The sequence below is a fragment of the Diachasma alloeum genome, unplaced genomic scaffold (genome assembly GCF_001412515.2).
Source record: "Diachasma alloeum isolate Michigan unplaced genomic scaffold, Dall2.0 Dall_scaffold_00197, whole genome shotgun sequence".
In the NCBI taxonomy this organism is placed as follows: domain Eukaryota; kingdom Metazoa; phylum Arthropoda; class Insecta; order Hymenoptera; family Braconidae; genus Diachasma; species Diachasma alloeum.
The window spans coordinates 1,884,787-1,910,623 of NW_021680362.1; the positions used below are offsets into that span (position 1 = coordinate 1,884,787).

The 25,837-nt window shown below is 35.0% G+C and overlaps 2 protein-coding genes across 9 annotated transcripts in view; one reads left to right on the plus strand and one right to left on the minus strand.

Annotated features, from left to right (window-relative positions):
* Positions 1 to 14,779, minus strand: part of LOC107048784 (cytosolic purine 5'-nucleotidase) — a 19,513-nt gene extending 4,734 nt beyond the window's left edge. The window contains exons 1-4 of one of the 6 annotated variants that reach the window (XM_015272158.2): positions 14,742 to 14,779; positions 14,019 to 14,585; positions 11,713 to 11,816; positions 469 to 756 (exon numbers count right to left, since the gene is read on the minus strand). In XM_015272158.2, coding sequence (XP_015127644.1) covers positions 469 to 756; positions 11,713 to 11,816; positions 14,019 to 14,228 — 602 coding nt within the window. In that variant the 5' untranslated portion in view covers positions 14,229 to 14,585; positions 14,742 to 14,779. Of the gene's footprint in view, positions 1 to 468; positions 2,532 to 2,551; positions 3,080 to 6,918; positions 7,013 to 8,984; positions 9,125 to 11,712; positions 11,817 to 12,119; positions 12,231 to 14,018; positions 14,586 to 14,741 lie in introns of those variants that run through there. The other 5 variants (XM_015272162.1, XM_015272161.1, XM_015272159.1 and 2 more) reach the window with 5 other exon arrangements.
* Positions 12,624 to 25,469, plus strand: LOC107048785 (O-phosphoseryl-tRNA(Sec) selenium transferase). Of its 3 annotated transcripts, none has more exons than XM_015272166.1 (6): positions 12,624 to 12,646; positions 17,205 to 17,461; positions 18,753 to 19,026; positions 20,425 to 20,800; positions 21,690 to 22,186; positions 22,951 to 25,469. In XM_015272166.1, the coding sequence occupies exons 2-6, from the start codon at positions 17,348 to 17,350 to the stop codon at positions 23,214 to 23,216; spliced, it is 1,527 nt and encodes a 508-aa protein (XP_015127652.1). In that variant the 5' UTR covers positions 12,624 to 12,646; positions 17,205 to 17,347; the 3' UTR covers positions 23,217 to 25,469. The 3 variants fall into 3 exon arrangements, with proteins under 3 accessions (XP_015127652.1, XP_015127651.1, XP_015127650.1); XM_015272165.2 differs by lacking the exon at positions 12,624 to 12,646 and adding an exon at positions 14,047 to 14,497; XM_015272164.2 differs by lacking the exon at positions 12,624 to 12,646 and adding an exon at positions 14,047 to 14,188.
* The last annotated feature ends 368 nt before the right edge of the window (positions 25,470 to 25,837 follow it).

Consider the following 25,837-nt stretch of genomic DNA (forward strand, 5'->3'; position numbering starts at 1 on the left):
AGGGTTTATCAATTTGTTGGACAACGAGAAAGTAACAAATTTTTGCTAGAAGGTTAAAGACAAAATGTTACATTAATTTTTCTGTGGAAAATTAAATCATTAATAACGTTTTGCCTAAACCTTTTCCCCGCCGACATATTTTGAATATCTCTACAACTACTAGAGTTACGGTAGATTGTCAATACATTTGTTTTCGTAACAAATTTGATGATCTCAAAAAAACGTCAACGTTTTTATCTAAACGTCTTCATTTATTCCATTCGATGGTTTAAAAAAACCTCTTCACATGATTTCAAAAATATCTTCTAACCCACTGAGTTTAAAAAAATATATCATATTTTCCTCGTGTCCCCCGAAATTCCAGCCATTTAGCTCTCAAGAATGAATTATTGAATAAATGAATAATAAAATGAACAGATAAAAAATAATTACGTGTCCAAAAAATGCACAAAAAAATATCAAACTTACTGCTTGAGAAATTCAAATCCATGAACACAGACGAGAATATTTCCATAAGCATCGACCTTCAACAAGTTTCCATAAAGGGTATCAAACCACAAGCCTCTGACTGGAAAACTGGGATCATACTCGAAGGCACGAATCTCCTTGGGATAGCCCAGAGAAACCAAACGCTCCTTCAGTAAATTGAACCCCAACTGCTCATACTGGGGGGACTTGTACTCCGCGAGAGTATAATCCATGTCGAATCCATAGAATTTTATGTTCTCCAGATGGAGACTCCTATTGACAAATATTCTGCAACAATAATTGTGGATTAAATCATCACCATTTGGCGATTGAAGTATGTGAGAGTGGAACCTGTTTCTAGCCTGGTGCCTGGGGCCCATTAAATCCATATATTCCTCCCGAGGATCTCCAAGCGACAGGCAACTCGATTGATCCGTATCGGTTACACTTGTCATTTCTGAGAAATGAGACGTCATTGTAAAATTATCTGTCCATCGGTTGAAGCTCACGTGAGAGCCCATGTTTTTCGTTTTTATTTTCACGTTTTTTTCCATCGTTTTTATTTTATTGAGTCATTGTTTGCGCATTTCTCTCCGATCCTCAGTTGTTTTTTGTGAATTTATACCGATCAAGATCGCCATTGTGGAGTGTATGGATTAGTTTTTGTAATTAGATGATGTAAATTAATGAGTTCATCGAATTTTGCTCAGTTTTTATCAATACTACAGGTGAAATTTTCATAAGAACAATGCTTGTAGCTCTATTTGTCATCGACGAAAACGATTTCTGTGAAGATTTTGCTATAGAAAACAGAGGCAAAATCAACCCTTTTAATAACGCTTCAAATATTAATGACTCATTGAATGTTTAACAAAATGAAATGATTTTTTTCCTGTGGAAAGTAAAATTCTTGACCGTTGCTATGAGCTTCGACTTAATTGGTACATTTATCGTATTCCCCAAAATCAAAAATTTAACTAAAAAAAGAAAATTAAGTATGTAATTTCGCAAAAATCATTTTTAACAGAAAATAGTGCATTCAATTCTTGCGTTCTTCCTCTATAAAAAAAACCCAATGGCAATTTCACTGTTTGATCAACATTTCAAGATATAATTAGAATAGTCAGTGTATCGTGTCAATACATGGAAATTTTCGTGAAGACTATGTTTGTAATTCTATTCCTTCGCAAAAAAATATTTAATAAAAACTTGAGTATTTCCCTGCATTTGAAAAAAAACTGAAGAAGAAGATTGAATTAATTGCGTCTTTTTTCAAATTTCTACTAAAATTAACTTCGCAAAAATCATTTCTCAACAGAAAATAGTGCATTCATTTCGAGTCTTCTTCTGCTAGGAAAAAATCCCAAAGACAATGTCGCTATTTCTTAAAAAACAGTGAAATTTTCATGAAGACCGTTTGTAATTCTATTCTTTCATAAAAAAGGCTCTCATAAAAACTTGGCTATTTCCCTCAAATTGAAAAATATTTGAAAAAGAAAATTGAAATAATTGTGTTTTTTTCCAAATTTCTACTGAAATTAATTTCGCAAAAATCGTTTCTCAACAGAAAATAGTGCATTAATTTCCAGTATTCTTCTTTAAAAAATCCCAACTTCAAGATATAACCAGAAATGCTAATGCATCGTGTCAACTCATTGAGATTTTCATCAAAACAATATCTGCAATTCTATTCTTTCTTCAGAAAAAACGTTCTTATAAAAACTTGTGGAAAATTTCTGAAAAATTTTCTCCATCACGAATGCGTTAACATCATTTCGCACTTAATTTTTTGATATCCCTCTTAAATCGATAAACTATCGCTCGAGAAATAATGTCCCACGTATCTCTGAAATGAGAAAAAAACGCGATCCTTATCATGGGCACTGGAGTGAAACAGCTGCTCACGACGTGGATAAAAATATTGACAAAAATGCACAAGGCTCGTCAAAATGTTATTCTCGTTGGTGACTAACCCACGGCGCACAAACACATGTGAAAATAATAAAAAGACAATGTCATTGTTCCTCCGAGCGGCGGAAATAGAGCAGTAGAAAAATAAAATGGTCAGAATAATTTCACTTACTCGTTCGGCGCGAGCCTCTGAGGATTAACGAACTTGGAACTTTGTATTGAAACGTCATTGCACATGCCCTTGATCTTCATTCTATTTTATTAATGAGTGAAGAGACTATCAGGTACTCGATACGAGGAGACTATCAGGGAGTGGATATAGTCGACGCTTCGAATAACGAGGAAAATTGCTTCGAGGAACTCCTCGACTAACGCAACTTTCGAGTAAAAATAAAAAATATAGGAATGATTAAAGAGGCAACTTTCACGTTGCGTCACTGTCTGGAAAATCGTTGGACGTTTGGTTGTTTAAATTCTGATGATTCAACTTTCAAGTGCACTCGTCGTTGATCGCGGAGTTACTGACTGCCTGAGCCGGGGAACTCTTTAATAAACGCAATAAGAGGTGGATCTGTATTTCCGGGGGAGTTTAGTGTGTGTGTGTGTGTGGGGGGAATTGAGCTGGTGGGCGAGATTCACTGGAAATCCATTGGACTTGCTGGAGAGGAGGGTGAGGTACGGCATTACCTCGACATTGAAGTATGGATAGTCGCTTGGCACGAATTGTGGGTATAGTGTGGGATGACCTAGTACTCCAGTGAAATCGAAACGGTGGTAATGAAGGGAGGGGGAATTTATTCTGAATGGACTGATTGTTCGCGGAAATCGTTGAACAAATTTGAATGATGAAATTGTTGGGGGATTGTCTTGGGAATGAAGGGGATTGAGACAATTTAGCTGGAGATGTGTTCTGTGGAAAATTTACGGGGCTGTAACAGATGTTTTTTAAAGGGATGAGTGAAATTGAGAAATTCTAAATGAAGAGGGATGAGTTTTCTGAATATTTTTGGAAGAAAGGGGTTTGGAAAAAAAATTTGCAGGCTACGCAAATAATCTCTTAATGTTTTTTTTAAAGTTTAATAACTAGTTTTGAAGTTATTGATTGAAATAGTCTTTTTGAATTTCTTTTGAATGAATTGATTGTTGGCAGAAATATTTGTATGAACTGGAATGACGAAATTGTTGGGAGATTGTCTTGGGAATCAAGGGGATTGAGACAATTTAGCTGGAGATGTGTTCTGTGGAGAATTTTCGGGGCTGTAACAGATGTTTTTTAAAGGGATGAGTGAGATTGAGAAATTCTAGATGACGAGGCATGAGTTTTCTGAATATTTTTGGAAGAAAGGGGTTTGGAAAAAAAATTTGCCGGCTACGCAAATAATCTCTTAATGTTTTTTTTTAATTAGGAGAATTTGGAAGTAAATTTTTTTGTAAAAAAATTTCGAGCTACAAAAAAGGTTTTTGATGCTTAAGATTATCTTGTCGAAATTTTTGATGAAGCTGGACGAATTGGGAGCCAATGAATTTGCAGATTGTTTTGAGAAAAGAGTTTGAATAAAAATATAAGAATAATTTTTTTGCAGCGAGTGCTTGTGTTTTTCATGTTTTTTAGATTAGTTAAGTAGTGCCGGAACTATTTTATGAAATGAATAGACTCTTCGAATTTCTTTTAACTGATTGAATGGATTGTTCCCAGAATTCGATTGCAACGATGAAATTATCAGAGCTTATTTCAAATTTATTTCTTGGAATTGAAGAGGTTTAACAGATTCCAGACTTCCCTTTTTCCCCGGAATAACAATAAAATTTGATTGGAAAAGGGTTCACGAAAAATTTTCCGATGACATTTAGCGAGATAATCGATACGAATAAAAAAAATGTTTTCGCTGGAGTTCTCCGATTTTTTTCAATCCCAAAATCATAAATTGAGTGTGAAATTGTAAACGTGCAATTATCCTAAGAATCTTGAAAATAGTCTAGATATTTTTGGCGGAGTGAAAACACACGGCTTACGTGAAGCACCGCACGAATGCCGTGTGCCATGTGAAATGGGCAATTATCACGCGATGAGCCAAAAGGTGGGTCAGGATATACAATTTTACCTTGCCCTTGCGTGTAACACTTCCGCGCTGTCCATCAATCACGCGACGACTTTTTGATGTTCCCCTTCATCACTATAATGTATTTGATCATTCAAAAATGGTAAATATTGAGGCATTAATCGTTGATAGATCATAGGGGGGGAGTGAAATATGATAAGGAGTGGATGTTTGCCGCCAATATAAAGGATTATAAATCACTTCATGATTGAATGACTGACTGACTGAAGAATTCACTAGCGAAGCGGTAAAACGGCTCAAGTTAACTCACCCTTAGCTGAGTTTTCGGGGAATCTAAGGGAGATAACGAAATTTTTGTAATGAACTTTTTTGTAGAGCGGATTGAGGGCTACAAAAAAGGTCATGATAAAAATTTTGTTATCTTCCTTAGATTTCGAGATATTCATAAACAATTGACCAATAGGCAAAATCGACTTAAGGCTTCGCTGCTGACTTGAATAGATTGATTAAAAAAAATTGACAGAAAAAAAAATCGTGAAATATTGTTTCACCAAAGATAAAGATGTCTTCCTTTCGCCGCGGAAATTTTCCACAGGCGAATTTACATGAAATTTCGCTGCAGGGAGTCACAGATAACCAGCGCATGACGACATTCAAAGCCTGATAACACAATTGAACTTGAACTGTAGACGCGAATGAAACTCGCGTGATCTTCTCCAAAACTGAAACAACATTTTCGCTCTCGTAAGACCTCGAAAAATAGCGAGTGAAAAAAATGGCCTCGAGTGAATGTTGGACAGAGGGAAGTGATCAATTTTCCTCGTGGTACATATCCCTTTTTATCCTGGCGAAATGCCCGGATGATCGACGTCCTGGAGAGCGAAAATAATTTGACCTCCAAAAGATTCGGGATTATTGTAAAGAATGCGACGTGAGGATAAGTATGTCGACTAATAAGCGTGGGGACTGGGGAAGTCTCTTAGAGTCGTGTGATTTATCTAGGCACGAGTCTCAATTATCTGTCTGGTGGCTCATCAGGGCAATTTATCAACATTTCGTAAGAGTTTCTGCGAGATCGATGATGTAGTAGGGAAATCGTAGACGTGAGGTGACGAATTCTCTTGGCATTTTTAGTAATTTGGAGATTATTCTGATAATTAATGGCTTCAGGGGGAAATGTCAGAAAATAGTTTCGTAGGAAATTAGATTCTCTGAAGAAATGTCTCCGAGAGCAGTTATTATCTAGATTTTTTCGATTTTTTAATGCAGCGATAAAATGTAAGTGAGAAAATCTAACATGTGCGAGGATTCTAGGGAAAATTTACTTCCATTTTTGGTAATTTAGAGATTATTTTGATAATTAATAGCTTTAAAGGAAAATGTCAGAAAATCTTCTCCTAGGAAATTACATTCTCTATTTAGAAAAATGTCTCTAAAACTATTTGTTATCGAGATTTTTCAAATTTTAAATGCAGTGATAAAATGTAACTGAATTCTAGGGGAAAATTTCAAAAGACCTTGGTTTCTGTGACTGAGAAAATTCTTCATGAAATTGTATTCTGAAATTTTCTCCTGAAATTACTGGATATGAAGTGACGGAAATTTTTTTTAATTAAAAAAAAAAGTCCAAATTTGATATTTCTATTAATCTTGCATTTATTCTGGGTATAAGGGATTTGAGGAGAAAGTCATAAGATGTCTTCTGACATTTTTCCGTAGAACTCTGTTCTACTTAATTGTTAATTGTTCTAATTTTTTTCTTAAAAAATTGAGTAGCGAATTGGTAAAAAGGTACAAGTAAATTTCGACTATTGACCAGTTTTCGATGAATATCTCGGAATCTAAGGGAAATAGCACAATTTTTGTTATAACCTTTTTTGTAAAGCCGATTGAGAGCTGCAAGGAATGTAATTACGAAAATTTCGCTATCTCCCTTAAAGTCCGAAATATTCCTCAAATACTCGACCGAGAAATAAAGCGACTTGAACTATTTTACCACTTCGCTACGAAATTTGATTTTGATTTTGTTGAGTTTTTATGGGGGAAAAATATGGGTCTGTACATCAATGAGGAATGATTTCAGAAAAAGAAGTCAAAAGACAATTTCCTAGAGAACCTTCCCAGTGCCAAAAAAGATCTCTTAAAATTTTCTCCCAGAACCAGCAATCATCGACCTAATCTCAGTTTTTGAATCAAGCGATAAAACCCATTCATTGGAACGTGACATTTCTGTCAATTGTGCACTTATCTGTGAAACGAGTGAGCTTGAAAGAAAATGTCAAAGGTCATTTTCGTAGCTTACAGAATTTTCGTTCAATTTCCCTCCGGAACCCCTCATTATCGAAAAGCACGTTCACCAAGACACGGCAAATCCCCTCTTTCTGTTTTTATTATTTTCACCAATCCACAACTGAATTTATCCTTTCCCAAATGATCTCACTGAATCCAGAATTCATTACTAGTCGCTGCATTGTTTTACCTGTGTCCAAGCTCCCTTTTATAAGGCACCCTGGTGAACTCATCGTAATGAGGTCCAAAATCACTGAATCCCCCGTCTCTCACCGCAGGCGGTGCTGAATATTCATGATCAAATGGTTATTAAATCTCCAGCGAAAAATTACCCTCAGAAAATAATCAACACGAAGAAAAAAACAGAAAAAACAGAAACTGTGCAGCAAGGTAAAATGGGATCATATCAGCGGTCACAAAAAAATTTTAAATTCTGTTTTTTTTCGCGTCGAACGAGAGAAAAATCAATTTACACTGACAGAAGGTTTCATTTGTTATCAATCAATGCTATTTGTGTTCATAAAATGGACACTTTTCAATAGTTAACAAGTAGTCTAGTTAACAGAGCCTCTTCGTTAATTATTCCTATTACTTCTTAATTCATATTTAAATTTAGTTCACATGATCTCGATGTTGGAATTTATTTTTCTCTTCTCGATCCAAAAAACAATTGTAATGTTCGGATGGTTCTTATATCGACATGTAAGGTCGTAAATTATACTTTACAAGATCTATGCGCGCGCTCTCGCGCGCGCTGGTCTATTCATTTATTGAAATGAAGAAATGGAATTCATTAAATTTCATTTTCTCATGAATACCTTATAAATATTGATAATGAATCAAAGAGAATTGGACTAATGATTGAAGTGAATAGCGAAGTAGAGTAAAAGAATACTATAAAGAATTTTTCATTCTCAATTATCTTCAATTTTTTTAAAGAATCGGTCTCCATAAAAAGACAGAATTTATTAATTTCACCGATGATATCTATACATGTGAAATATAATATATATATATATATATATATATATATATATATATATATATATATATATGACGTGAAAAAAAATTTACCACTGAAGAATTTGAAATTATGTCACTGAAGAATTTGAAAATGCCGCGTGTTTTTTTTGTGAATAACTTCGTGTCACATATTGACCAATTAGAATTAAGGGTTAGCGGTCAGGCAGTTTCGAGATATTTCGATATAAAACAACTTCACGTTTCTGTCATCTTTAGTAAATAGGATGTAGGGAGGGGAATAAAATGTAAAAACCGAAGAGGGTATACATGTGAAAACAAAATGATAATTGTTACTTGTTAATTATTAATGAATACGAATGATAAAAATTGATAGAAAAATGTCGACAGAAGGTTTCATTTATTACAAATAAATGCTATTTGTTTTCATAAAATGGACAATTTTCGATAGTTAACAAATAGTCTAGTTAACAGAGCCTCTTTGTCAATTATTACTATTACTTCTTAATTCATATCTAAATTTAGTTCACATGATCTCGATGTTAGAATTTTTTTCTCTTCTCGATCCATAAACAATTGTAATGTTCGGATGGTTCTTATATCGACATGTAAGGTATTATACTTTATGTAGGGAGGGAACAAAATGTAAAAGCCGTAGAGGGTATACATGTGAAAATAAAATGATAATTGTTACTTGTCAATTATTAACGAATACGAATGATGAAAATTGATAGAAAAATCAACATCTATAGACATTTTTCTACTCCTTGTTCTCAAAAAACTACAACCAATCAAAATTGTACATGAATTTATCAAAGCTAAGAAAATTAGAATCTAGAATAACAATTATTGTATCAAAAAAGACAACAAGCAAAGTCAAATTGAAACGTAATATTCATCCAAACGTTTCTAAATAACCCACTGCAGGTTGATACATGAATTAAAAAAATGGACATTTTTGTATAAACTAATATCTAGTTAAAAATGCGAGGGCCGTTGCATAATTTTTAATAAAACTGGCGCAAAAAGCAAATTAATGAAACTAATGATTAAATAGAAATTTAATTAACGATTAAACAGAAACTTTCAACAGAATTTTTTAGAAAAAGTGCTAGGTTTTTCTTGTTAGTAGTGAATAAATTTTTCTACAGCATGTCGATCAGCAATATTGATGGCGCTGACACCCAAATTTTCCATTGACCGGTGAAATAAACCCATTTTACCGTGCAAGCACAAAATCTTCTCTTTCTCCGTGTGTGAAGATCGATTTGTTACCGTTTTCCGTGGGCGATACGAAGAAATTGACACTCATGTTCCTGGCCCTATCGACTTGAACACTTTATCGGTTACAAATCAAAGGGATTAGAAGAATTGAATGGGTGCTCTCGTGGAGAACTTGCTTATGACCGACTTGCTGGCGCACTACCGCGGGAATGACGAGTGCTCCTTACTTCGGGGGGCCAGTCGCCTCGCCTTGCGACGAAATCGCTTGAAACAAAGACGATAAGGCGCCTCAGAAAATGGGGGAAAGGTCAATCGAGCGAACATCGCGCTTTTGATACAGATTTTATAATCTATTAAGACAACGGAGGAAGTGAAAAATACTTGTGACGAGAAATCGAAATGTCATTGATAATAGAGGAGTTGAAAAATTGAGCAATTGGATGAGATGGGGAGAACAACAGGAGATGAATCGGAACGGCATAATCATTCGTTTAATTGCCAAACTCACTGTAGAGCTGGCATTTGCCAGGATTTTTTGTATTGTTTTTGTATTGTTTTTCGCAACTTTCATTAATACATTTTCTAAATTTCCTCATTTGTTCTTCATTGATTTGAATCACTCGTGATTGAAGTAAAGAGAAGATAAATTATATTATGTCGAGAAGTGAAATAGAAAAATTGGTCTAACCAAGAGTTTATTTACATAGGACAATTCTCAAGTATTTTGGGCACAAATTCTGATTTGTTTTACAGTACTTATTGTATTGATTTATTCTGCATGTGATTAATTGATCAATTAGTCAGTTACCATTCTTTACCGTACAGTCACTCGGTAACATTATTATTCCATCGTCAAAATTCGTTTTGTTTATTTTTTATGTGATTGGATATCTGTAGAGAAGCGGTAGAGCGAGATTTTCAAAATTTCATCCAGAGTATTTTGCAAATATCTCAGAAACTAATGGATTCAGAGAAAAACGTCAGAAGACATTTCTGAGATATTGACAAGATAATGCTTGTACCACTTCCCCACAGAAATAAATCAACTAATCATGTCAACCTACTCCCGGGGACACCAAGTCATTTCTAATATCTTTAAAAAAATAAATAAATTTCGTTAACATTGATAAACGTAGGGATAAAAATTTGAGTATTGAGCTAGGCTTAATTGAATTTAAATTTTGTAAACATTATTAGCACAGGTATAACTAACAACGTGTAAAGGCTATATTCATTCAAATTAATAACAAATTTCCACTATCTAATGTGTTCTATAGTTTCTCAGCCACTGAGTTTTTAATCCTCAATTCACCTAGTCACCCCTAGGCTCCAGGCCCTCATTAAATCTCGCCCCCGTTCACGTATCTCCTAAATTCATGGAATTTTCCTACCTCTCATTGAGATTTAACTCTCTACAACTTTTTTTGTTTATTTCTCATGTGTTAATTCTTTAATTTTTGGTTTAGGTTTAGTAGACCTAATTCTTTGACGCGTGTGATTAATTTTAATTTCTAATCCTAAATGCGGGCGGCATTCCATTATTTTTCATGAATCATCTCTGCAGGGATGTGACAATATATAACAAAATCGAAAAGTCGATGTCTACATCCTGCTAAATATGGAATTATCTCCGTAATGCGGGAAAATCTCTTAATTAATTCGTCTGCAGATCATTATCGCCTTATCAACGTTAAATCCCTTGCACAGCCGATAAAATCTCTAATCATCATTTCTACCATGAACATTAAGGCTGGTATTGAACATCGGGCCTGAATTCTATCCGTTTAAGACTCCCACCAACATCATCTTCTTATCAATAAATCATTGGCCCCAATTCCCTGACGCAAAACGCATTCTTATATCACCAAACAAACATGTCTCAACGCAACTCCCATGCTTTAGATACACAAAGAATGGAGAAACTCGTTGAAATCCTCGTGCTCACGAATGATAAATAAAATGAAAAAACCTGCGAAATAGCCTTCGTCTCTCGGAAACTTCAATTTCGCGAGTTGTATTTTTAGTTGCGATTCCATTTATTTTAGTATGGAAGGAAGGGGCGAGGATAACTGCGTGTAACGAAGAACGGCGCCTACCAGTGATTCCAAAATAAAATAAAAAGTGGAAGAAGAAAACATTAAATTCAAGGAAAAGATAGGGCAAAATACACCCTGATAAATCTAGGATAACTCGTGACTCAATAATGCGATTCAGACGCATTTGCTCTCATTTCGAAGAGTAACAAATTACCTTCAAAATGACCTGTCACTCGTTAGATTGCTCTCTACCAATCCCGAGAAATTAACAATTAAGCAAAGAAACAAAAAACGAGAATAAAAAAGAAAAACAAAGAACTAAACCTTCTTTAATCCCGAATATCTTCGGACACAACGATGCGACTTTGACGTATTTGCTCCCATTTCAAAGAGTAATAAAATACCTTGAAAATGACTCGTCACTCGTAACATTTCACTCTACCGATCCCGAGTCATCGGCAATTAAACACGGATTCAATTGCAAACTTAAAAAATGAGAAGTCAACTCAGTTTTAGAATTAGTTTTTAGCGAATATCTTCATATCCAAGGGAGATATCAAAATTTCCGTGAGAACCACATTTGCAGAACACAATGAAAGCTACAAAAAAGGTCCTTACAAAAAATTCACTATCTCCCTCAGATCCCAAGATAATCATCAAAACCTGAAATCGAACTCTCTTCCGTTTCATCACTTCCCGGATCCAGGAAAACAACGAAAAAAATGAATTAACACTTCAATTACCTTTGACTCGCCTGTCGATACCACTTCTTGTGCCCCGTTGGATCCTCATGATGCCCCGAGGGTCGATCTCCGTGCGATTTGCAGTTCTCCAGGTCCATAATCAGCTAAAAAAATGATAAACCGTGCGAATTCTCAATCATTTCATCTCAAAACCACCGATTTCCCTCGATTTCATTATCATCGTAATATGAACAAGACCCCCGATGTTTACACCAACATAATAATGCCAAAAACAAACATCTACTGAATAATTCACGAACAATCAATGAATAATTAGCGCGTGAGCCGCTTTCTCCGTGCTAAACTCCCCGAGACAAAAAAAAACTGTTCATTCGGCACTTTCATTCACGAAAAAACAACAATTAATACTTAACTGACACCCACGCGATAATAACGTCAACACTTACGTGTAGTATATCGAGAGGACACGTTTGACAACTGATCCGGCGTGATTGACACTTTTGTACACTTATATTTTCGGCTAAATAAATACCGAGTACACGAGCGAGTGACTTGTCATCGAGATAAACGGGTGAATGGGGGCAGGACGGGTGGGCTAGCTAGCGCCCGAGGCGGCGTTGGGGGGAACTAGGGGTGACAATGCGCAAGGGGACTGCGCAGGACGCGGAAGGCAGCGGGAAGGTGTTTGAACGCTCGTAGTAGCAGTCAAAGCAGTTTTAGTTTGGGTTTTAGACGGGTTTGAGCATCTTCTAGAGGACTTTGTGGGCGATGGGGCGGGTGGAGTGTTTGAGATGGTGGCATTGGCAATGGGGGGAGTCGTGAACGTGAGATGACACTCGTAATTGACGTCATTGAGGAGACATAACAGCTCTTTTCGCGTATAAATGACACGCGCTGGTGTCGCGTGGCAATTAGTCGACCTCGAGTGACGGCGGTATTTCTAGCAATGAAGATGAGTAATAGGCGGGGTAATGTGGGTGGCATTCGTGGAAATTGGTGTTATGGTGGGAATGTATTTGCGGGGGGTGGAGAGCGAGGGGTAGAGGTGGATGCGGACGCAGGAATTACGCTTTTGGATTGAATGGATTACTTTATTTTGAACTCGTCGCTTTATTTTATTAGTTTTTTTACTGGAAATTCAGCTCTCTGGTTTGATGATGAGGCTTTTGTTGGAGGAAGTGAATTATGAAAGCAATTCACTCAGTCGGTTGAGGAAATTCTTTAGTAGAATTAAATAGGCGATTTATTTCATCCTGATGAAGGGGTGTTATATGTTAATATATCCGTTGTCTTTGGCATCTGAATAATTATTTCATTTCTAGTTGATGGAACCTTTGTTTGGATCGAGGAAACCATTTTTTGCTACTGTTGCTGGGTTGGAAAAAACTAACTTGTTTAATGAATATTGAAAGATGGCATTTTTCAAGGACATACATGACACCGAAGATATCAGACTGCCGACTCTAAAAACTGAAATTTTTTTTTGTGTCTAGTCGTTTTATCAAAAAACTTGAAGAGGCTTTTTTCCACGAAAACATCCCCTTACATTCCCTCCTAAATTCCTTTCCCTTCAGAAAATACTCTAGTCTATTAAATATTCTATAATTGTCACCAATGTTCACCGTGTATCTGATACTATCCATGAAAAAAAAACAAACTTGTTTAGTGAAGATTGAAAGATTGTATTTTTCTAGGACGTACATGACACCTTAAGGATGTCCAAGTACTTCGACTATTGTTTCTCTAATGAAATGCTTTTCTATTTTTGTAGTTGAACAAAATTTAATAGAAAAAGCTATCGAATTCGTTAGAAAATTCTATTGAATTTCTATTGAACTGTTTATTAGTTTTTGGTCGATTCTATTAAAATGTTCAATAGACAATATTCAGTAGAAAAAGTCAAGAGAATTCAATTCTTCTGTATAACTTATTCTATTGAGATATTTTCTATAGAATTTTCTCGGCTCAAATTTTCCAAGTTTTTTCGTTTGATTTTCTTGATGAGAAAAAAAGAAAAATTGAATGAAAAAAACTTGGAAAATTTGAGTCGAGCAAATTCTATAGAAAATATATGAAAAGAATAAATTAATAGAAAAAACGAATTCTGTTGACTTTTTCTATTGAACATGTCAATAGAATCAGCCAAAAACTAATAGAAAGTTTAACAGAAATTGAATAGAATTTTCTAACGAATTCGATAGGTTTTTCTATTAAATTTTTTCGTGCGTGATCCCTTTCCCTTCAAAAAATATTCTACTCCATCCCCGCCCCTGCACCCACCCCCCAAACACTCCACAATAAAAAACCAATCCACAAAAACCAAAACAACCAAATAAATACCGCACCTGGCGGATGGTGGAGGGACGAATAAAAGGACGATTTGAATTTCCGTTAGGTGGTCTCTCGTTCCCGTTGTAGGCGGCGGTGGAGTAAGGTGGCGTTCGTGATGTTGAATATGTCGTAGTTGCCCGTAGTTCTCGGTTGTTCACTACCTGAGGTGTTACCATATATCGAGGTAAAATCTGGAGCCTCGCGATAGCACTCGCCCCCTTCATTTCCCAATCGAGTAGCTCTCTCTTCCAAAAAAAAAAAATCCAAAATGTCCCAGAGTTCCCCAAGGCAATGGGACTCACCGTGCTCCGTACGTTAAGCTGAGGACCCGAGCGAGTGCGAGTGAGAGAGTAACGAAAAAAAAACCGCTGGAGAGAGAGTGCTGGAGATTACGGAATTATTTGGGCGCGATCAACTGATTTAATTCCATTTTAAAAAACTCGACAACAAAAACAACTTCGAGTCGCGACGACTAGACGTTGACTCAGTGGGAGTATGTATTAAGCATCCTATATTGCCTTAAATTAATCCGATTTGGGGGTGACCTCGAGTCTCGTTGTAATGTTCTCCCCCAGCATAACCTAGAATGAACGAAAAAAAAAAAAAGATTCAGGTTTAGACGAGTAACGAGAGACACGTCGATTTGCACGTCAGTAGGCGCTCACCATAGACCCGGAACTGGGGGGTTCATTAATCATTTATTTTCCGTGCACTTGAGCTTATTGTTATGGACTCACCTCTGTGACAATTGTCACCAATCACGTGTAATCGTTGGTGGTTTATAGTTGTGTTCTAAATAAGTTTTCGAGGGAGAGGTGGGACTGGGTGGATTTAGAAGGCCCTGCCCATATTTTTTGCTCGGTCGGGGAGGGGTTCCGCGGGGGTTCAGGGTTTTTTCGTGTTTTCCGGGTGTGTTTTCGCTCGTTTTGAGGGGCTGAGGGTGTCCGGAGGGCTTTGACGGTCAGGGGGATCAGGGGACGACATAACCTTAAGGATGTCGCAGGGGGCTCAGAGACTTTTAATTCGCAGAGAAATGAAAATATTTACCTAATCATCATTTTGTGATGTTTCGCTAATTATTTTGGCTTCATCAGACTCATGACTCGATTAATGTTTAGTCTCGATAATATCTAAATTAGGTATGTGTGGAGACATAGCTAACCGCATTGTTAAATGCACAACACAAACACTGTTAAAGTTTTTTTGACATTTCGTGGAAGATATTATAGTAGATCTCATAAAAGAGTGACATTGAATCGGATTTAGGGCAAAAATTGTTATCCCAGCTAACAATTTACCGATCTTGCTGGGCACTTTTAGATGGCATCCGTAAAAATTGTTCTCTGGGATGAAATTTCAAGTTTTAATCAGAATTCACGGAAATTCATTAGTTTTCAGGCGGAGTGAGATAGAAATTTCACAACTTGAGTGAATTTTCAGTGGAACATTCATATTCAGAAACAAAATCACATGAATTTTCTATTTTTTCCTGAATTTTTCGGATTTTTCTGAATTTTCACAGAATAATTGAACTGAAAAAATCAAGTATTTTATTGATTTCCAGATCATTTGAACAGAAAATCAGTGGAATATTTGATTTTTCAATTGCAAGGTTTCCTGAAATTTTAGTGGAACTTGAACACGATGAAAATTTCCGAAATTTAGCGCTGAAAATTCAGTGGAAATTTTTTAACAGTGAACAACAGAAAAAACGGCAATAGCAAGGACCGAATAGTTCCTCCTCGGAGATCACAATAACAACCGTGGCAGACTTTTAATGTTTTTTGTTTGGGAATTGATGATTCCCTTGGAATTGATTGATTGGATTTGAATGATTGAATGGAGGGGTTAAAGAACGGGTATGAATTTTTGTAGATTACTCTGAACGCGTTTATAGAATGTCTGCATAATAATGTTCAGGTTTAGGAGGGTTGAATATTCGTGACGTTTTTAAGACGGGACAATAGTTCGGATGAAATTGAAGCAATCTTTTTAGTTAATTATTGCATATTGCATTCGTCTCTTCGGATAATTAAGTAACTTAGGAAATGTACAGGTTCTCCCTTTCAGTGGAGTTCATTATTCTGCACACTTCAATTTTTTTTAATACACAATATTCGTAATTCTTTTAAACCCATTAATTATTTATGTACATGTAATTTTTTATGTTTTCTTTTCCTTAATTTTATGATTTTAACTGCAACAAATTTTTATTACACTTGCAAATGATGCTTTGTTTTTGAAGAAATCAATCAGTCAATTATGTTAAGTAATTAATTAAGTACCTGTGACACAATCAAAAATAGTTCTGATGAATTTGAAGCAAGTCTATTGAATTAATTGTTAATTATTCTGCACTGTCAATTTTTTTTCAGGATTTTGTTTACTTTGATAATCCAATAATACACGATATTTGTACTTCTTTCTACCACATATTTACGTTTATTTACGTTCATGCAAATTTTCATGTTTACTTGTACTTGATTTTATGATTTTAGTTGCAATAAATGTTTGTTACACATGCAAATGACCTTTTGTTTATTTATTTATCCATAACTGAACACCAGTATTTTAGTTGAGTTGAAGTTTAGAAGTGAGGTGACTGGGGTAAAATGGTATTTCCGAATGTGCAATATCTCGAGAGCTTCTGCGATTATTTACACGAATTTGATCTCATTTTGAAGTGTATGAACACGAATGAAAAAATCGTATAGAAGGTTTTTATACGGATTACGTACAGAATTTCTATAAGATTTTCGTATATGGTATTCGGATATTTCCATTACAGATATTGTTTATACAAATTATTCCTATGCGATTTCTATAGGTTTGATCCTATACGACCCACTGCCACATGTATAGAAACATTTCGTATCGAGTTGCGACATTTCTCTACGTTTTTCTCTGGAGCGTTGACATCTTTCGTATGAAAACAGAAATTTATGTAAAAATTTATGTATAGAAATAATTCGTATAGAAAACATTCGTATAGCAATATCCGCAAATCCTATAGAATTTCTATGCGCAATTCGCATAGAAAATTTCTATACGATTTTTTCATACGTGAAACTCTTGAGAATTGCAAATAATTCGAGTGAATTGAATCTACCGATCTCGAGATATTGACGATCAAAGAGAATCCGTTTTATTCCGTTATGTTTGTGTGTACATATTGGCGGTATTTTTGGTAATCGAATTAGGGGTTCTGGTTAATGGGCGACTATGGACGAGAGGGCTGAGAGACTGTGAAGAGGACTGAGAGGTATGGTGATATTGGAGTGAGGCACTTGGCGAAACAACTGGGGGATTACAAAGGATTCGCGTTATTTGGGGGATATTGAGGATGAATAATCAGGCGTTTAGCTTGGCCGAGAGGCTCATCCCTTCGACCTATGTACAGCAGGGATTGAATGCTAAAAAAACGAGGGAAAATCTCATTCGACATTTCATTGAACATGTGAGTAGAATTTTCTTGATCAAAATTCAAGCGGCGGAGTTGATCGGAGTGAACGATAAAATATTGGAAAACCTTTTTGCAGGAAATTTCAAGGACTTCAAAAATGGTTTTCTTATGTTTTTTCAGGCAAACTTTCATTTTTTGAAATATTTTAACAATTATTGCCCCGCAAATTTTTTGATTTCACTTTTTTAATATTTTTTATAAATGGAAAAAAAATGTAATTCAATTGAAATTTCAATTTATTTAACTGTCTTTTCATTCTTTCATTGTTAACAATGGAAATAAATAAATAAATGAATCGTTAATTTTAAATACGAACAAAACGGGAAAAAATCTTATTCGAAATTTCATTGAAATGAGAGTCGAATTTGCTTGATCGGAATTTGATGGGTGGGTTTGATCAGAGTGAACGATAAAATATTGGAAAATCTTTCTGCAGGAGATTTCAAGGACTACAAAAATGATTTTCTTATGTGTTGTCAGTCAAACTTTCAATTGTTTGAATATTTAAACAATTATTGCTTCGTAAATGCTTAAATTTCACTGTTTTAATATTTCTCATAAATATAAAAAAGTTTAATTCAATTTAAATTTTAATTTACCTAATTATTGATTTATTTATTCATTGTACACAATGGAATTTAATAAATTAATGAGTCGTTGATTTTAAATAAGAAAAAAACGTGAGAAAATCTCATGCAACATTTCATTGAACACGAGAGTAGAATTTGCTTGATCGGAATTTGATGGGTGGGTTTGATCAGAGTGAACGATAAAATATTGGAAATCCTTTTTATATGAAATTTCAAGGACTAAAAATGGTTTTCTTATATTTTCCAAACAAACTTTCAATTTTCCAAAGATTTAAACAGTTATTGAAACGCAAATTTTGAAATTTCTCCCTTATTTCATATTTATTAAATAATTTGCATGTAATTTTTTTTAATTGCAATTTCTGTTTCTTCTGTTCGCGAAGTTTGTAATTATTCATTTATTTATTAATTTCCATTTCCGCTGTGTCCAATGAATGAATACATAAGTGAACAGTTAATTTCACGATTGTTCTGCAATAGAAGGAGAAAAAATTGGAATTGAAAAAATTAATGAGAAAATTAATTAATTGTAAAATGTCTTGAAAAAATTATAATTCTGAAGATTCTATCTCAATATTAATTAAACTGGCAACATTTGCTACCACTCAGTCTCTCAATGCTCACGTAATTAATGTAACTAATTACATTACGTAAAATACTTTGTAATCGATGATTGAAATTGATCCGAAATCCAGCGAAAATGGCCGGAGGAGGGATGGGACGATGCAACAATCGAGGCATTTCTCTCAGACCTATCCCAGATGGACAGCAACAATTTTCCCCTCAATTGCAGTGTTGGGGAACGCGAGTCACGTATAGTATCGAATCTCGTTGCGAGACGTCATTTTCGAATGGGCCACGGTATTGGAAGATCGGGAGATCTCGAGGAGGTGCAGCCGAAGGCTGCCGGTAGCAGTCTCATGTACAAACTAACTAATGCACTTGTTCTCGAAGTAATTCGATATATGGGTAAGGATTTCCTATTTACTGAAGATGATACATAATAGCTGATGGTCTTTACGATGAAGTTTATGATAAAGTGTCTGCATCCAAGCGAGATAGCGAAAATTTCATGCGAAATTTTCTCGGAGCTCTTAGATATTTGGAAATAAACTTACCTTTAAATATTTTTCAATCCTGTTTTATCCCGCTCACTCACTCATTCACTTCACTATTCCATTCTAATTAAATATGTGAGAAATCTTTTTTTTACGTAAGAATTCGAATTCGGTAGACAATTCAGTAGCGAAGTGGTGAAACGGTACAAGTTAATTTTGACCGTTGACCAGTTTTCAATAAATATCTCGGAATCTAAGAGAGATGACAACATTTTTGTTATAACCTTTTTTGTACAGCTGAATGAGAGCTACAACAAACCTAATTACGAAAATTTCGCTATCTCCCTTAGATTCGGAAATATACCTCAAAAACTGAACTGGGAGATAAGTCGACTTAAACCGTTTCACCACTTCGCTACAAAATTCTATTGGATTTCTATGGAATTTTTCATTATTTTATCCGTGGATTCTATAGAAAAATTGCGCTGCTTATCTATTGCGCTTTTTTCAATAGAAATGTTCGACAGAAAATATTCCACAGAAACCGAGTGAAAAAACTTTTGAAATTCATTTCAATGAATTTCTATAGAAAATTTCTCAATAGAAAAAGTTGTATAGAATGATGAAATTTTACTGATTTTTTTCTATAAATTGTTTCTATTGGATATTCTCTATAAAAAAAACTCGGAGTGAAGCGGAATTCTTCAATAAATTCAACCAAAAAGTAATGGAATTGTCAATAGAAGTTCAATAGAAATCGATCCATCGCTTTAGTAAGTGATGGCTCAGTCCATTTTTTCATTGATTAAATGGTGAATTAGTGAATAAATTAATTCATTAATTCACGTACAATATAAAAATTAAAGAAAAACCTAGTGAATTCGAAAGAGCTAGCAAATTCTATTGGATTTCTATTGAGCTTTCTATTAGTTTTTCGTGGATTTTCTATAGAAAAATTCCACAGTTTATCTATGCTTTTGTCAAAAGAAAAGTTCAATGGAAAATATCCTACAAAAAACCGAGATTAAAAACTCAATTCATTTCAAGGAATTCCTGCAGAAAGCGTCTTAATAGAAAAAATTGTACTGAAATGCGACATTTCACTAATTTTCTACCAAACAGTTTCTATCGGACATTTTCTATCTAAAAAAACGCCCAGTAAAGCTGTGGAATACTTCAATAAATCCGCCAAAAACAAATAGAACTCTCCACAGAAGTTCAATAAAAACCCAATAGAATTTTCTATCGCATTCTCTAGGTTTTCCCATAATTTTTTTCGCACAAATGTCAATAAATATTAACATTTCAGGAGTAAAAAGCATAGCCGGTTGCTTCCTCTCCCCAATGGCCACAGGCATGAGCCTCGTTCTGTGCATGCTGACCCTGAAACAAGACAGACCCCGAGCAAAATACGTCCTTTGGCCCAGAATCGATCAAAAATCTAGCTTCAAATCGATAATAACAGCAGGACTCGAACCAATAGTCATCGAGATGCAGATTATCGGGGATGAGCTCAAGACCGATATGCAGAGACTAGAGTCCCAAATGGCTGCACTAGGCGAGAGCATCGCTTGTGTATTATCGACGACTAGTTGTTTCTCCCCAAGGGCCTGTGACTCGGTCGATCTTATTGCTGCATTGTGCACTCAGTATAATATTCCACATCTGGTCAATAATGCTTATGGGTGAGACTCATTATTATCATGACAATTAATCCCAGGGATTCTATGACAATTCTCCAAATGAGTCAGTTAATTCGATAATTTCGAATAGTAACACATTCTCGAATTAAATAATAATTTTATTAAATTGTTACTAGAATTATGAAAAAATTCTAGTTGTTTTTATTTTATGGAATTTTTTAAGGGATACCTATTCTCTTGAGATTTTTTCGATTGACATTTCTAAGCGTAAATAAATAATTTATTATTAAATAAATTATTTTTACGCGTAAATAAATTTTCTAACGTTTGTATTTTTGCGTGTTATTACGACAGAAAAATCAACCCCTACTGATTTTTTATAAAAAAAGATATTTGTTAGAAAACGCACATTGAAACTGGATAATTTTTTCAACAGAAAATCGCACAAAAAACGAATAGAATGTATCGTATAAATTGAATATCATTCCGATTGAACTCCAATAGGATTCCTTAGAGAAATTGCGAGATTTTCCGTAGATTCTTCTATTATTCTCTCCACGGTTTTTTTATAAAAATTACTAGGCATGAATTTTCTAACATTTGCATTTTTTTCATCCCAAAATTCAAGGAATGAAACTTGAGCAATTCATCCCTTAAAATTCTTCTAGAAGAAAATCAACAGAATAAATTACATAGAATAATCAACATCTGCCAGCATTTTTCTACCAAAAAATATCTATTGATGTCTATTCCAATAGAATTTCTAGCGCTAGATTCTTGTGTTCAATTTTTCCCATCCGTGAATATTTAATTCAAACGCTTTTACAACTTTTACTCACGAATTTCTCTTCCACCGTGAAAACAGAAATGCAATAGAATTATCCTAACGTAATTTGCAACATTTGAAAATTGATAACAATTGTTCTTCCAGACTACAAAGTACCAGATGCATGCATCTGATTCAAGAGGCCTCGCGAAAGGGTCGAGTGGATGCATTTGTCCAAAGTACAGACAAGAATTTCCTGGTGCCAGTGGGTGGAGCAGTGATAGGTTCATTCGATAAAAACCTGCTGGATCGAATTTCAAAAATGTATCCAGGTCGCGCAAATGCAAGTTCCACGATGGACGTTATGATAACATTATTGAGTCTGGGAATGGCGGGATACAAGCAGCTGATAGCCCAAAGGAAGGAGATGTACGCGTATCTGAAGGAAGAGCTTGGGAAACTGGCGACGAGGCACGGGGAGAGACTGCTCGATACCAAGGGGAATCCCATATCGATGGGCATGACGCTGCAGTGCTTGAGCCATCAGCATGATCACAAGCAAGTCACCATGCTGGGCTCCATACTATTCGTGAGGAACGTCAGTGGGGCTAGAGTCATCACGACGACTGATGTTAAACACGTTGTATCACATAAATTTGAAGGTAATTGCTGTGTGATTTTTTTTTCTTGTAATACAAATATCCCACTGAATTTCAGATAACATATGTTTGAAGGATATTTATGGGAGGATTTTCTAAAGATGTTAGAAAGGATTGCATTTAGAGCATTTTGTGGGGTACGAAATAGTTCAATTGATAGTTTTAAATAGTTTTGAAGATATTTTTAAAATACTTTGAAATAAAATCAAGCCAGCTGAGATATTTAAAATATGTTTTTTAGATATGTTTGGAACGAAGAAAATTGAAGAAAATATTCAGAGAATTTTTTCATATTTTTCTCTAAACCTAGTAGTTTTAAAGATATTTGCTAACAGATTATATAACGGTCTTGAAGATATCTCTGGAACAAGTGGATTTAGACAAAAATGTTGAAGAACATTTTTGTAGAAAACTTTATTGGCTATAAAAAACCATTGTGACATTTTTTTCTTAATCCACTCGTTTTTAAGATTTTTGTAAACGACTCTGAAACCAAATAAAACAAGCCCAAGAAAATTCACCATCGCTTTTTGAGCGATAACTCTAAAACAAATAGTTTTACGGTAAAATATCAGATAACCTTTTTTGTAGCCCTGAAAATTTTCTACAAAAAAGTTTATGTGACATTTTCCTCTCAACCCCTTGCGTTACGAGATAGTCCCAAAATCCCCTGCAATTATATTTTTTTCTGAACAAAAGTCGTGAAAATTCCTTGAAAAATGATTGTGTGCTTAATAAAACGATCAATTCATCAAACAACATTGCAGGCTGGGGAGCCCACAACAGTAACTACCCAATCCCATATCTGACAGCAGCAGCAGCCCTAGGGATGAAGCGTTCAGACGTAGACGCCTTCATCCAGCGTCTGGACAAAGCCCTGACAAAAGTCCGGAGGCGTTCAGCCCCAGTGACCCCAACAGCCTCCCTAGCAGGCTCCAGTATCAACGGTGACGCAAGCAATCCTGGTGGACCCGGTGAATCCTCCACCGCGTCCACCAGCCGAGCGAGTAGCAAAGACAGCCTGCGAAAATGAACCGTAATCAACGCAACTGGCCAGTCCAATCAGCACATTAACATCAATTTGTAAGCGATGAATTTTCTGTGCTGATTCGTCTGTCCAATTGCGTTGAGATACCGAGTCTATTCATGAATAAAATTTCAACAAAACGAGGGAAAAACTCAGTGTTTTGGTTGAGGGGAGGAAGCGCTGGTCGCTTGGAGATTATTGAGGAACGAACAATTCTTACGTTCTCTGAACATTCATTTGTTACTGATTATCGATCACTGTTGATAATTAACTTTGATTATCCTGCAATAATGTGTAATTACAATCCTTCAATATTTTCAATGCACGTTTGATATTTATATTCAATAGTGAAGTGGTGAAACTCAACAGGAGACAGGAGTTCACTTTTTACGTGCTGTTAAATACGAAATTATCTCAGTAATGAGTAGTTTTAGAGAAAAATGCCACAAGGGATTTTTGTTGGAAATTTTATCAGCTACAAAAAAGGTCTTGTGAGATTTTTCGTTAGAACCACTCGTTCTCGAGATATTCGTCTTGATGACAAAATATGACGAATTATATTTGGGAGAAATGTCGCGACGTTTTTGTCTGAAGTAATTAGTCTGTGAGATAATTGCAATGTTGATGGAAATATCATGTTTTCACCACTTCACTGAGACGTGAATAATTTCTATCAATTATTTTCTATTCTGCGAATTGAAATGAAAGGCGACTGGAGATAATCTACGGGTGACATCAATGAGGAAATTATGGGGATGGGGCATGAATATAAATTGGTTGACGAATGGAGATTTGTTTCTTCTTGACATAATAAATTGTAAATTGGAATAAAATCGCGAGGATTAAGTTAGGTAGACAGCTTCTGAAGGTAAATTAGATTAGTTTTTTTTTTACTTCACTCCACTGTCATTAGTGCTCCATCAGAATAGGTGCATTCGAATCTGTTGTGAAGTGGTGAAACGTGATAAATGGAATTTTACACTTTTCCAAATTGCATTCATCTCGGAAACGAGTGGTTTCAGAGGAGAATATGCGAGGATCTTTTTCGTAGTGTTCGTAATTTTCTGACGAAAATTGTTTCTGGCATTTGCCTCTAGAATAACTCACTGCCGAGGTAATTCCACATTTAACAAGATGTAAAAATCGGCATTTCGATGAAATATTTTATCACATCACTGCAGAGACGATTAATGAAAGACAATGGAATGAGTATGAGGCGTTGAGTGCCGCCTGCGTTTAGAATTAGAAATTAAAATTAATCACACGCATCAAAGAATTAGTTCTACTAAACCTAAACCAAAAATTAAAACATGAGAAATAAACAAAAAAAGTGGTAGAGAGTTAAATCTCAATCAGAGGTAGGAAAAATTGCATGAATTTAGAAAGTACGTGAACGGGGGCGAGATTTAATAATGGCCTGGAGCCTAGGGGTGACTAGGTGAATTGAGGATTAAAAACTCAGTGGCTGAGAAACTATAGAACACATTAGATAGTGGAAATTTGTTATTAATTTGAATGAATATAGCCTTTACACGTTGTTAGTTATATCTGTGCTAATAATGTTTACAAAATTTAAATTCAATTAAGCCTAGCTCAATACTCAAATTTTTATCCCTACGTTTATCAATGTTAACGAAGTTTATTTATTTTTCTATAGATATTAGAAATGGCTTTGCATCCGCGGGAGTAGGCTGACACGATTAGTTGATTTATTTCTGTGGGGAAGTGGTGCAAGCATTATTTTGTCTATATCTCAGAAATGTCTTCTGACATTTTTCTCTGAATCCATTAGTTTCTGAGATATTTGCAAAATACTCTGGATGAAATTTTGAAAATCTCGCTCTACCGCTTCTCTACAGATATCCAATCACATAAAAAATAAACAAAACGAATTCTGACGATGGAATAATAATGTTACCGAGTGACTGTACTGTAAAGAATGTTAACTGACTAATTGATCAATTAATCACATGCAGAATAAATCAATACAATAAGTACTGTAAAACAAATCAGAATTTTTGCAAAAAGTACTTGAGAATTTTCCTATGTAAATAAACTCTTGGTTTGACCAATTTTTTCATTTCACTCCTCGACACAATATAATTTATCTTCTCTTTACTTCAATCACGATTGATTCAAATCAATGAAGAACAAATGAGGTATTTTAAAAAATGTATTAATGAAAGTTGTGCTCATCGAATGTGTTGTACAACAATTGGAAAGGCCTAAGTTCAAAACTTAACACCTTAAAAAAAAAAACAACACAAAAAAAACCCCTGGAAAATCCTTGCTCTACAGTGAATTTTGCAATTAAACGAAGGAGTATTGTATATAAATAATATTAAATCTACGTATGTAATAAGTACGAGGAATAAAAGCAAAAGTGAATCCATACAAGACATTCCATTATTAAAATCGCAAAACTGCAGACAAAACAGCGATCTGCAATTTATAATCATAGTGTTACAACAATACGAATTCGAAACTCATATAACGAATTAGATACAAAATAAAAGTGAATAAATCAGAGATTATGCAACAGAACAATTTTAGGAGATAAATGTACAAGCTCTTCCCAGAAAAAGCAACAAAAATTGTAACAATTAATGATGTAATTTCAAAAAGAA

Coding starts and splice junctions, on each gene's coding strand:
- LOC107048785 (XM_015272166.1), top strand. CDS start 17,348: ATGAATAATCAGGCGTTTAGCTTGGCCGAGAGGCTCATCCCTTCGACC. Junction 19,027..20,424: donor CGAAGTAATTCGATATATGG/GTAAGGATTTCC, acceptor TTAACATTTCAG/GAGTAAAAAGCATAGCCGGT. Junction 20,801..21,689: donor CTGGTCAATAATGCTTATGG/GTGAGACTCATT, acceptor TTGTTCTTCCAG/ACTACAAAGTACCAGATGCA.